The sequence below is a fragment of the Gasterosteus aculeatus genome, chromosome 20 (assembly GCF_964276395.1).
Source record: "Gasterosteus aculeatus chromosome 20, fGasAcu3.hap1.1, whole genome shotgun sequence".
Lineage (NCBI taxonomy): Eukaryota > Metazoa > Chordata > Actinopteri > Perciformes > Gasterosteidae > Gasterosteus > Gasterosteus aculeatus.
Genome location: NC_135707.1, coordinates 12,088,652 through 12,102,718, shown reverse-complemented (window position 1 = coordinate 12,102,718; position 14,067 = coordinate 12,088,652). Strand labels below are relative to the sequence as shown.

At 41.0% G+C, this 14,067-nt stretch overlaps 1 protein-coding gene across 1 annotated transcript in view; it reads right to left on the bottom strand.

Moving 5' to 3' along the window:
* LOC120810076 (collagen alpha-1(XIV) chain) overlaps window positions 1–14,067 on the bottom strand; it is an 88,495-nt gene that overhangs the window by 33,841 nt on the left and 40,587 nt on the right. Inside the window, 10 exon segments of the mRNA XM_078095299.1 lie at window positions 692–801; window positions 1,746–1,888; window positions 2,993–3,131; window positions 3,316–3,354; window positions 3,518–3,682; window positions 3,934–4,077; window positions 9,193–9,316; window positions 10,684–10,823; window positions 12,363–12,437; window positions 13,316–13,462. Of these exon segments, the coding sequence (XP_077951425.1) occupies window positions 692–801; window positions 1,746–1,888; window positions 2,993–3,131; window positions 3,316–3,354; window positions 3,518–3,682; window positions 3,934–4,077; window positions 9,193–9,316; window positions 10,684–10,823; window positions 12,363–12,437; window positions 13,316–13,462 (1,226 nt within the window).

Sequence of the window (14,067 nt, the reverse complement as noted above, 5' to 3'; positions counted from 1 at the left end):
AACAATGTCATTGTTTATTCAGTGGAGGCATTTGCATCCCCATTTATTCCATAATTTATTTTTTGATAGAACGCTTTCTTCTCAAGTGAGCTGAAAATTGTCTTATATTGACTGAATATCATATAAATTTGCCTTTTCTATTCAGTTCCGACTAATTTGATACAACTAAATTTACATATACATATATTTTGGATAGAATTCCGGTGATTGAGGGAATTGTGAAATGTCTTTGTCAGAGAATCAGTTGGGAGGTCAAACAAATACCTTCACTCAGGGAAAAGTAATAGTGGAAATCATGGAAAGAAACCACCATAAACAGTTTAGCTGTGGATGAACTATGTGCTTCCCTATCAAAACCTGGTCATGTCTAATGTATTTTGTTGGATGTTTTAAATATTTTAACTATCACCTAAATATCGTGACGACGGTTTGTCATGTAAATCGGCTATGAAATGCAAACGGGCAGAGGATGAGTGTGACGGGCTCTCTGAGAAGACTTTTACAAACACTATCACACAGCATCTACATCATTCTTTTAACATTAACAGTCATTGCATTAAAATCTCTACAAATTGATTAATTGTTCATATATTCTTCCTTTAAAGATATTTAAAATGACTAAACATCATTCAACAATGTGCATATATTTCCTCATTCAGGTCATTCTTAGCAAACATAATCGAGGACTGACCTTGTGGAAGCTGCCGTGGAAGAGTTTTTTTATTTCAGTTCCTTCAAAAGTGACAGTCTGAAAGTGTCCTTTGTAGTCGTGGTTGAAGAAGGTTAAGGTCTTTCCAGAGTCTGCGGGGGAACAGACAGACAAGGTGAAGAGGGGGAAGAGAAAAGCTTTATGTTCAGTCCCTTTTTCATCTTACACGAGCTAGAACATATTTCAACCAATTACTCTCCGTGCTTCAAAGTAATTTGTCTGTAAACCAAAAAATGAAGCTTAATTTTAAGTCCATCGGATGTATTTTTTACTGATGAATGTAATAATTTCATTGTGATATAGGCATGACGGCCCTGTCAGCTTAGCCAAACGCCAACCCCAATATTGTGTTAATATATGTTACATTAGTGGCAGTGACTTTGACTTTGACTTGACCATGACTTTGTACCGTGTCGATGCAAACCGCTCTTTGAGATGGTCACAATATTTATAGAGATTATCAGGTAATTATGCTCATTGCTTTGCTGCTTCATAACCTTTGCACAAAAAGTACATGATGGCGGCCCAACTTCTGTTGAAATGCTGTAAGCAATTCTTATTTTCGTTATCAACCCGTTTCCTGATTTTGTCTTAAATTTCCGGATTCTTCTGAACAGTAAAATAAACTATACACTCCTGTAACTTCCTCCAGCTCCCCGTGGGGATCCAGAGATCATCAATTTCCGCTAGAAGTATAATCTCCACAGCAGGTGAGGGGGCGGCCCCAGGTGTCCTCCAAGTCCCTGTCCAAAACTGTCTCTTAAGTTTGACCCCTGCGATGTGTTTCACACCGTGACGAGTATTTCTAGAAAATCAAACACTTAAATGTGTTCTCCAGTTTCAAAGTACTCAAGGATCAGGCCCTCGAGGTCTGAGGTCATGGGGCTAACCCAGACGAATGGTTGGTCCCATTCAGGACAGGAGCAAGTATGGGGAACTTCCACTCTCATTAGGTACTCGGCCTGCAGGAACTTCACCACCCGTCTGTTGTTTGTTATAATGCAGCAAAGAGGAACAACAAGTGATTGAAACTTACTGTCCAGGATAAGTCCGACCAATGGCTCGTCGTCGCCGTTGAGGATTTCCCACAATGCAAAGGGCTCCTCCGGGGTCTCAGGAAGCAGCCGGAGCATCATAGAAATGGTGTAGTCAGATGGTAAACCTTCTGGATGAAGGTACCTGGTACACACATTGGTGAACACACAAAGATGTTTAGCATAGCGATGCCTTAAAGGCAAGTATCCAGTAAGTGTCCTTTTCAAAGTGCCATTGGCTCTCTTCAGCTCTTGTGGATGCTTTTAGACTTATTTTGGCTGCTTTCGTGTCTTTGAGTGCCAGCTTCTTTTTTTATCTCAGTCAAGTCTTTTCTGCACAATTGCCTTCAAGCATTTCAGGTTAAAACGGTCTAAGCTTTAACCTTTTTAGAGGGCCCTTCAATGTCACTTTTGACAAACTAAACAATCACGGAGCAGAAAGCTGAAGTGTAAGCTGGTTGCCGTTAAAAAAACAAGAGAAAATGGCTCCAAAATGACAACAACAGAGATAGAAGAACTTATTTGAAGCCATAGGTTGCGCTCTTGAAGTTATGTATGTACAAGTTATCTACTTGAATACTTTCTTCTGGTATAAGCACAAACTAAATAATAACACGTCCAACCTGCACCTACAAGCATCTATTTTTTGGTAATTTGTAACCCATGTTAATACTTTGAAGCCTCTTAATTACTTGTGGGCATTCGGTAAATCTGATTTGAAACACATTTATAATCCGAGGAAATGACCACAGTATCTTTAATCTTGTATTGATACTTACCCATTGGGCAGGGTCTGATCAGACAACACACCGTGTATTTTATTGGAATTACAGTTTTGCTTCAATAATATTCTACTACGGAGTATAAAAGGCTCAAATTCGACAATCTTCATGATCAACTTTTGTGGTTGGCAACAAAATACATCAATGAGAACAGCCAAATTATGGAGGTGTAACGATACTCTAAAGTGGGTCAACACATCAATCCAATGATCAATAATCCAAAATGAAAACATTAATACATATTTTTCAAATATGCTTTTTTTGTCAATTTCCATGTTACATCTAAGTTACCATCTCCGTTCAAGCGCCCCGTTTATTATATTAACATTATACATAAACTTTTTCTGAGTTTATATAAAAGTAAGTGATTGTGTTACATCGGCACACGTAATCAAGCAGTGCTTTTGTAAAGAGCTTCATATGTCCTGTAAACCGTAGTTGCTCCCCCTCAGAGGCAACACACTCACTTGGTGGGCTGCGACACCAGGGCGTCCCGGTGTAACCTGTAACACGGGAAGCTGTTAAATGAACCCGGCTCCAGAGAAACTCCGGCTATGGTGCTGTACTCCTTCTCCACTAGGCCAAACTTCTCCATCATGTGGAAACCTGCAACAGGCAAATTGTCACTACCTTCGTCCTCCTCCTCCATGTGATGACTCTAATTACAATCATTACCGCAACCACAGCGTGTACCATCATTATGTTATTAGCGTCATCATAATTCTCTTTATTAGACACACTAATTGGACCTGCTTTAAGGCTCATACCGTGTATTATGAATTTTCCTTACCCGCCATTGTGTTACCACTCATCAAAACCGATGGACAAGCTGAAAGACAGTAGAGAGTTCATGCTTTAGACATTTTTTTTTATTTTATGCAGCCATTCTCTCAGTCTCTCCACCACCGAGCAGCACCCTGACTACTCCGGATTGTTTATCCTCCCAGTGTCTTCCCCGCTGTCTGTGCCAAGCACCAGGTGGTCTTACTCACTGGCGGTGGCGGCCTCACAGACAAAAGTAATGAGCTGTTCTTCTATTTTCTTCACGGCGTCCAAATCGTCCACAAAGAAGACGTGTCTATCACTGGGCTTGCTGGCAATATTCACCAGCTCCCCGTAGTCAGCGTCCGCAAAGCCAATGGCGAAGATGATATATCCTGAGAATGGGGTAAAAAAAAGATGATTCATTACAAGGTGAAAATGAGAGGAAAGGATTACGGGGAGTAATGAGAGACATTGTTGGTGTTATTTCAAATCAATGGTTAAAGTGTAAAACATAAAGTACATAAAGCTTTCAAGAATGAGGAGAATCTACTAACAAAGAATTAATAACATGGTGAACCTGAATTGTCACTCTAACAAACTACCAATTATTTCATTTGTGGGTTTGTTTTAAAAATAAACCCACCGTCCATCTGCATCTCCTTCGACACTTTGTTGACATCATCTTGGGAACGTCCGTCAGTGAGGACAACCAGGACTTTAGGGACGCCCCGTCTTGCACCGGCCTCCGTCGTAAAAATAGACTCCTTCACATGTTTGATGGCCCGACCTGATGAAGACCAAAGGAAACCCCAAGTTAAATGGCTACATGATTGAACCCATGTAGCCATTTAACTTCCATGCCCTTTGCTTTTGGAAACATAGAAAAGTGTTTGAGATGCTGTGTTCATTTTCACTTTCCAAGTCCTTTTATTCCTGTTCAACGTAAAACTGCACTTCTACAATACGATCGGCATCAGGTGTTTCCAATGTGCTTCACAAACGTTGTCTCGCTCACAGCTGTGGGCTGATGAAGTCTAATCATATCCTCGTTATGAGTAAATGAGCCTAATCTGTTGCTGTGCTGATTACGTCCATGTCTGTCCCATTTGATGCGGCTCCCTCGACCTCTGCCCATTGTGATCAAAGGTCTCAAAACAAATCCTCTTCTCCACTTTGAGCATGGGTGTGAATGCTTGTGACGTTTGCTAACATTTAAATGTAGGCTACTTGCTAATAAATTTAAAAAAAAAAGAGTATTCATTTTTCTTTATCCTTCATTCAAAGCACATAATTATGTTGTGGCCTGAGTGACCCAAAAGGTCCTGAAAACAAATTTAGGCCTGGTTGCCATTGACATTTAAAATATGCCAGAAGGCAGACAGTGTCAGCTGTATTTCAATGAGACCTAAACACTAAGAGATGAGTCGAAGAGGGAAATGTCAATGTCATGTCTGTCAAAAGTGTAAGTTGAATGAGGCTTTGACAGAGTGCACGTTACCTGCTTACGAAATTAATCATTCAAATAAATCTTTACGGACAGTTTTAAAAGGTGTCAACATCCACCCACAACAAAGCCGCCACGGTGATAATTAATGTAATGCTGCCTTTAATGCATCACTGTATTCGTAGACCCGTGTCAAAAGCATTTGTATATAATGTGTTATTTTTATAATATTTCTATTGATCTTTTCCTCCACAGCTCTCTCACTCACTGCTAAATAGTGAACTCGACGATGACAGATTAAGGGTTGTCATTGTGGTTATTTAGCAGCGAATTACATAAAATACCATAATATTTTAACGATATGGTCCTCTAAAATAAAAGAAATTATCTGTAATCTGCTCGAATTGATGTTACCTGATACAGATTTCATACATTCTAAATAAAGACATAACTGTGTGCAAATACACTCATTTTGTGCATGCAAACCATTCACCGATCCCCTTATCATTTGTACTTAATGCCAGTTTTTGTATACTGTCCATCATGATTTGTTACTACTTCAAAAAGCTCTACTCATCTCCATCAGACCTTTTCATAATAAAATCAGTGGCATTAATCCTGTCCTTTAACACTTTCTCCTCTCACTCCTCTGCTGTGTCCAAACGTGTGTCTGTGTCCTTAGGTGCTGAGTATCAGTGGACGTTGCAATTAAAACAATCCCACATGAAGCAATAAAAGGCTTCGTAAGCTAACGAAACATTTAGGGTACATTGGAGTGTGTGGTGTAAACGGCTCTATACGGCGTCTCCGTCTTTGTAACTAAAGCAAAACCCTCACACCACATCCATGCCTCCTCCTCCTCTCTTTTTTTTACAGCGCTGTCAATGGTGACAAATGACAGAATGCTTGGCCTGTAAAGTTTTGTATTGTCAGATATCTGCTGGTGATACATCTGTTTCTACACTGTCCTCTGATCCCGCTGGGAAAGACCAGGATTACAGCAGCCAGCCAGGCATGAAGTACTACAAAGGACAGAGCAAAGGAGACAGCGATGGGGGATGAGATCAAGGAGGGGCCGGCTGGGCTTTGGAAGACGAAAAGGGAGGGCAGGTAAAAGGGCACAGAGAGAGCCGGTGAAAAAGAAAGAGAAAAGACAAAAAGAGGTCACATGGGGAAGGGCGGGTGAGAGAAAACGTGTCAATGGATCCTACGTTCAAAACATCAGTAAACAATCTCTTTGTGTGATATGGATCACCTCTCTTACAAAGATTTTGATTTGGCCTTCTCCAGAAGGGAAACCATAGCAGAAAAGAGTATGAACTGATCTCTCCTGATATAGAATTCAAAGCATTGGTGCAAAATATAATAGGATACCTTTTCTCCCCTGTTTTTCTGGGAAGTGTTGATCTTATGTCTCAGTTACTATAAAAAGCCACTAATCTTTGGAAAATTCCTAAGAAATACATTTCAACAATCAAATGTATTATAATGGATTTTAATTGGTCTCATTGGTTTTTATAGTCAGTGACAATACCAATTACTCACTTAAGGCTGAAATTTCATCAATTTCAAAAGACACACATATTCACTCACACATTACAGTACACTGAACATACAAGAATAAGGTACAGCTGCAGCTATATTAACCCAACCAGCCAGAAAAAGGTTCATTTAAACCTCAATGAATAAAAGTAGAGACGAATCCTTCATATCATCTTCAAAACAGTGCTAAATCTTAAAGGAGGCAGCCTCATTTACATATTGTTTATGATTTAGAAGGAGAATAAGTAGCTGATCCTCCTTGTTGAGCCTCCACAGCGCCATTTGTGCAGAGCGCTCATTCAGATAAGGTAGCGGTTCTGTTGCCGAGCGTGAGACTGAGATTAGTGTTTCACTAATTAGCTGTTCAGATGTTAAATAGTAAGAAAATATAATGGCCTGAAAGAAGCAGGGTTTAACTTAAGGTTTCAGAAGGCATAAACTTCGCTGGAGGGGGATGGAATACACTGCCAGCTTGTATGCATCATTTCAGCACATTTAAAAAGGATATAGCACACAAGGTAAAAAGTGAGCTCGCCATTTACAGTAAAAAGAGGGGAAAAAATGAATTAAAGCCGTTGGGCTTCTTGCTTGCTGGCCGATGTATCCACACAGACATATCTGCCAGAGGCTCACGGTTAAAGAGGCTATATTTCTTTTTCTCTTAGGGCTTTATTGGATTTAGACCCAGTGTGGGGCCCTAGTGGGGTCTTTGATGAGAAGTGGGGGTTCAGGAATAAAAAAGGAATGTAATATTAAGGTTGTAATGCAAGCCTCAGTCCTAAAAGCCAGTGAAAATACAGAATCCATCTCTGAATAAACCAAAGGAATAACATGTAAGTAAGGATATTCACTGTAGTCAGGGGGTATTTGGCTCAGTATAGTATATACTGTACACTTTTGTATTTGTATTTGTATAGCTTAGGATCAAGGTTACCAAGGGAGAAACACTATTTTAATTATTTCTGAAGTATCTTATGTTTTATGTGCAGTAACGAGTAGTGCAATGAATAAAATAAACATCAATAAGGAATACGCGAGTGTGGGTGTAACTGGTGGAAATAAAGACAAGCTGAAGAATAGGCTCCCTGTGTGAACACTAGAGGATGAATTATACGCTGAGGCACTGAATGAGAATGCAATGCAATGTGAGAGACAAAGCATGTGTGGGTGAGAGACAAAGAGAAAGAGAGAGATTCTGTGAGCGCTGACCTAACCGTGTGAGAGCTTGCTGCCCCCTCGTTCCCTTTGTGTAGGCAAGGTGACATATCACGGTTTATTTCGGCTCTGCTGTAGACTACATGCACGCACAAGTATGCTGCATTGTCCGCTAGAACACCAGCCACTTCCACTTGTTGAACTATAAGACAGTAAAGTTGGTCTATACGAGGGTTTATGTGGTATTGGATAAAATGAGAAACCGGAGAAAACAAGCTTGAAAAAGGAAGAATGTTCATAGACAGTGACAGCGTGAGGGGAGAAGAACAGAGGGCACTTAAAGGAAAACAAATAGGCTATACGGCGATGAAGGGGAGAGCAGAGGGAGGTCGCAAAGAGAGCAGAGGAGGAGAAACAAGAAGAGAGAGAGAGTAGAATGAAGGGAGAGGACGAGATGAGTACGAACAGATGAGAGTGGGTTCAGCTCTGAAGCTCAAGGACACAATTAACCTGAATACACACTGAGCCCAGACAGAGACTGCAAGATAGTTAAAGTCCCCTGAACAACCAGCCTTACCCGTAAACCCACGTCCCCGCTTAGAGGTTACTGACATTCACCTCGTGTTTCAAAGTTCACAACCCCAAACTGCTTGTGATGCATCCACATTAGTCTCTCTTAATACTCTCTGCAATGTGGGATGTTTTTATTACCGTATTTTCCGCACTCCAAGGCGCACTTAAAAGCCTTTCATTTTCTCAAAAAACGACAGTGCCTTATAATCCGGAGCGCCTTATATATATATGGATCAATTGGTTAATCGGTTGATCCATACTGGTTGTACACGGCGCTCAAGCGCTCTGCCAAACATGCCAAAGCTCGGTCTACGACGGCGAGATGCTGAGCGGCGCTCAAGCGCGTGAGATATGGAGCTGCTTTCAGGGCGCGTCGGAGAAACAAAGCTGTCGTTCTTGCCGAGCACTTCTGAGATTAAAGAGCGAGAGACGGTGCCATTTTCTTTACAGTAGCTGAACCATCTTAACGGGGAAAATAAGTTATTCTAAAGGCTGGCGCATGCGTCTGCGTCGACGCACTCGTTTCAATTCATGGTTCTAAAAGTCTTGCGTGTGTTGCAGAGCAATTCACCACCAGAACAACAGGTGGAGTAACGTGTTCCTGTTGAAGACGACCTAGAGAGTCACGTCTTTGGGTGTGGAAGTTGTTGGTTTGTTTATTTATTTATCATAGACTTTATTGCCCCGTGCATCGACACTGCTGCTTTTCATCGCGGACACGTTTGTCCCGTATTTTCTTCCACAACTTTGTTTCCCTCGACCGGCAAACCGACGTTTGCGGAGATTGAAAGTGCGCCTTATAATCCGGTGCGCCGTATAGTGCGGAAAATACGGCAATGTCCTGAAACTGGTGAGAACTGACATGTTTTCTGTAGGTTTGCTGATGAAGATTTTTTCTCAAAGATGGGGTTTAAAGTTGATTATTGAGTTAAAATAACCATAAAAAAATTGTCTAAATCATCTGACATCAAGTATCTGATCGGAGTTTTGATTGATCGCGCAGTCTTTCTCGACAAACCAAAGATTTCAAATAGTAACACATTCAACTCCAACAAATGAGCCAACTCTGTCTGCTGAGCAAGAATGTGCGAAACAATCAAATGCTTCACAACAGCTTTTTGTGTATTTGCGAATAGGTTAATGTACATTTTTATTGCATTGCACAATTACATAACACACTGCTCTGACCTGTCTTTGTGTTTCCACCCTTGTATCGGATCCTCTGGATAGCGTCCAACAGCGCTTCTTTGTTGCCATGGGAACTCAGCTGGAATTCTGTCCGAGCATCGTCGCTGAACTGAGCGATGGCCACCTGCAGCGAGGCGGAGACAGACGGACAGAAAGTTATGGGGAATTCAAGCGGCAACCCTCAGCGCTGGGAAATCAATCCAAGATGGAAGAGTCAACTACAGTTCTTCAAATGGAAACTTATAGCTGGCTCCGAAAGCGAGACAATCTGCACACACCCCAGAGGCTAAAATAACCAACTTTACAGCAGAAACAAACATGTTAACAGCCTGTTGCAAAAAGGTTTTTGGTCTCTACGGCTTATCTCTCCCTCACAACTGTAAGGGTCATTTTTTAATTTTTTAAATAACAATATACATAGAGCCTTAGAGTAGAGTGACAGGTAGGGGCTAGAACCAGTCATCGCCTGCTCACATGAATTACCTAGAATGTGTTTTATTGGCTGAAGAAAACAATGCTATAATCAAATTGAATGTGCAGCCTCGACAAATAGTTAGTGTTTTCACATTTATCTATGATGATATATATGCGCTGGAATCTAATTGATTCACTAAGAATAACTTTCACTACTTCCAAACGGCTAATGGTGTAGTTCTTGGCTCTAAGTGGAGAACATTTAGCAGCCAACTCTCTCTTTACTGTAAAGCCAACTCTCTTACATTACAGCCAGCATTTTGCTCTTGGTAGCCTACCGCCAGAGTTTCATGGGGCACAACAAGGGTAGAAAACTGCTCAACAGCAGAAATTATACAAATAAAAGAAAGAAGGTTTTGCAAGCACCTCTACCGTTTGACGAATGAACCAGCTGAGCTCCGCTGACAGAGTGAGGGAGCCATGCAGACAAGAAGAACTTGACAATAGAGAATTACTGCCTCAACGTAGAGCCTGATAGTATGAACCTGATACATGAGAAAACACTTGAGGGGGATGTGTACTATAGATACTAAGTATTTCTGATGGCGGATGTTAAACTAAGAATTAAGTTGTAAGTTATTCGTCGATGCTGCGTTGAAGCGCCTGCACTTTATTCTAGATTTCAATGCTTCTAGACAACTTATTAGCAACACCACCCATCAAAGAAAATGTTGTGTTTTCTGGCAAAATACACAATGGCAGAATACATATACATAGGAAACAGACGACAAGGTGGTTGGGTAGAAAAGGATTGTTGGATATTTGTGAACTTATGCTTTGTTGTGCTTGCAAAACATTACTTTAAGAAATGTTACAAAGCCCAGCAAAAGGTTTTGTAATGTGTCATGGTCAAATTCTAACAATATGAATTCAGAGATGTTTTGTTGTGATGCCTTTGTGGAAAGGAAGTCATATTGCAAGGTAACAAGTAATAGTTGATCACTGTCTCTTTCTGTGCTCTTTCTTTTAGACTCTCGGTGAGGTAACAAATAACCGCGGCCGGGTCACATGACTGACCTGAGTACCGTCTGGGCCGATCAGATCCAGTGATCCCATGGTGCTGTAGAGAAAACGCGTGATCTTCATGAAGTTATCGTCTCCAATGGACCACGAACCATCGACCAGGAAAGCCAGGTCGGCCTTGGCCTCCCTGCACACTAGATGGATGGACAGAAGGACAGATGGAAAGAAGAGATTGATGCAGAAGATTTTGTCAGCACATACTTGGTCTCTGCATATTCACTTTGCAGCCAGTTAAACATTCAAGCTATGGTTCGTCTTTCGTTCTCTGTGAAGTTTTTTGCAAAGTCCGGATCCTTAAATTTATTTGCACATCATGGCATGAATGTCTATTGCTCTAAAATTCTCTTTAAAACCACAAAAATGTGTTTTACCCAACATGTGTATGGATCTTTCTCCATCTGTTTGCTTCTCGTTATTAATCCTGGTCCAGCGGTGAATCTACTTATTCTTCTTAGGTTTCCAAATGCAGTAAAGTTGTTTTGTGGCTTTAACAACTTTTCAAACCCATTTTCTTTTTCAAAATGTATTCATGACCACGTTAGGCTCAATAAAAGCCTGAGGAAAACCTTAGCGGCGGCTGCTTATAAAGGAAAAAAACGTTTCATTTGAAACGCAACAAGTTAAAACAGGAGACGTTAAGGAAATCATGCAAACTGTCTCTGTTTTTATAAGCAAAGCGCTCAAGCTTGTCAGAAAAGTCAACTTTGACATCAGTTGGAGAGAGTTTGGTCTCTGACTCTTTGCCTTTGGTCTTAACTCCCATTGCCATTGTTTTGCTCTGTCTTTTTCTTATTGCTCTCTGTCTTTTACCACCATGGCGTCGTTCCCCTCATTTGTCTGTTTGTGTCTGGTCCCCCTCCGCTTCCTGTCTGCAGCCTTTTCTCAGCCCGTTCTGCTCATCCTGCCTGCCCTTTCTTTTGTTTCCTTCTTTTAGCAGCCGTTAGGAACAATGGAGAAGGAGATAAAAGGTTAACAATCGCTACCACCCCCCCCCCCCCCCCTTTCGTCTAAATGCTAGCACCATGTTCATCTTCACCTGTCATGCCTGAAGCTTCATACTTCGGCTAGAAGATGTGTTCATTGCTTCTGCTCCTTCAAATTCTTTCTTAACCCTTTAGTCCGCCCCCTTGATTTTGATGAGGCATAATAATTCCAATTTTTCTTACGTTGGACCGCATCCTATTTTTTAATTGCTGCAAATGGTTAGGAATCCAAAGACAACGCGCTATATCACGTATTTATAATACAAATAATACAAACTTGTATCACTGAGAGTACATAACGTGTACTCTCAGTGATACAAGTGAATGAATTGTTTTGGTATTCTAGTATTTTCAGCTTGTTCCTGATTTACCGCCCTGATTTATTAATACTGACCACAAAGTTTCCAGCCGCATATGATATTTTTAAATGAAACACTTCATAGCTGTGTCATGAGTACAGAGTGGCATAATATGGTTTTAAAGATGTTTTGTTTCAAAATCATGGCAAATCAATGACTTGACAGTTTTAGAGAGTAAAACCATTGTTCTTCATACCTCTTCTAAGCAATTTCTCAATATATGATTCCATTATCCGTAATTGCATTTAATAGCAATGGTTTACATCACAGCTGATGAAATGTTGTGTCCGTTAACCACAGTTACCATGTTTTTTGTCAGCTTCCTGCTCACCTTCTTTCGCTGGGGGGATCGTGGGCGGGGGCTCTGTGGTGGGGGGCTCAGTCGGAGCTTGAGTGGGCGGTGGCACTGGATTAACAACACAGGCAGAAACAAGATAGATCATCGATCATGACGGCAGTGAAAAGGGGAACCGTCATCGGGTTTGTGTTCCGACCACATGCACTTGCAACTACGCGCAGACACAAGCTCCTATTAGACAGCAGCTGGTTTCTATTGGACTGATCCTAGTCTGAGGAGGATCTACTAATCCTCCTCCTTCCTCGGACAGCTGAGTTCTGGGCCTTTACAGGGAAAAGATTTGAAGTGCGTTTGCATTTAGAACCCATGTGTGTACATAAACAATCCAGCTGTAGTGTTTTACTCGGTTTTCTTTCCATCGCGGAGACACAATAATTGGACATTAACTTCTTCTTAACTTTGTCTCAGTATAAAACATTTTACACCTCCATTATATAGATAATAATTAAGAAATATGAAAGAAACTATATTACATGGCTCATCTTTGTTATTTAGATACATTTTTTAAGCATCAGAACAATTCTTTAATTGTCAATGTCCTCTTGATAAAACAAAATTGGAGATCTTCCGGTTGAATTTACTTTCACCGCGGTCAACGGAATGTGTGAATCAATATCCGTCGTCGGATTTTTGTGTGTGAGCTGAGCACCACTTGTCCCTGAAACTGTGCGCATCTCCTCAGCTGACCTCTGCACTGCAATAGCCGCCTTTATGTTCTCAGAGAGAAAAGGGAAAGAGATCAAGACATAATCGGTAGAACATTGTGAATTGATGTGGGATAAGAGGGTTAATATCTTCATAACGGAAATGAATGCGATGGAACTCCAAACTAAAAGATTAGGTGCTTTTGACGTGAGTGCAAAGGCGGACATGAGAACATTAAGAATGGGCGGTATTTTACGGTGTACAAAATATTTGTTACATACGTGTCATGTCAGTGATGGAGACAGGAGGTCCTTCCATTTGCTGCATCTGGGTGTGAATGCTGATCTGGTATTGGCTGCTGGGCGTGAGGTCATAGAAGCACTGTCGGGAAGCACCACCTCCCAGGCTCACTTCCTGTCTCTGACCGTCTGCAAGCAAACAACCAAAACACAACTTATACAACATGCAATCCCTGGCAGATTAAATGCACCAAACACGTTGACAAAAAAAGTCAAATAAACTATATAACGCTGTGTTTAAAATTGCTGGAGGAAAGTGCCATTTTAACCCACGAAAAATGAAAAGATTCCTTTTCTTTTGTCAATTTATTTTGCATTGCAAATAGCAAACACTTGTGAAACACACAGGCGTTTGTTTTTGAACGCCATTGATGGACAGCATCACAGACAAACAAACTAATGAGAATTTATATTTGCAGCCAAAAGGGGAGAAACTAGAAAGTGTGAGTGCACGTACACGTACACTAATAGCTGCCATTCGATTTCATTAGTCTAATTCTATTCCCCAGTGTTTTCCCCCACAGATACTAGGCCATAGATGATAACGTTTAGGGAAACAGCTGTCACACAACAGTGCACTTTTCTATCTGAGAAGATGTTTAAGCAGCTGGTTGGCTCTGGGTGGATTAAACAAACTCTCTAAACTCCAGCTAGAATATCCAGCCGCTGCTCAGGCAAAAGGGAAGGAGAGATAAATAGAAAAATAAGGGAGGGGATTTGAAGGAGAAGTTTGA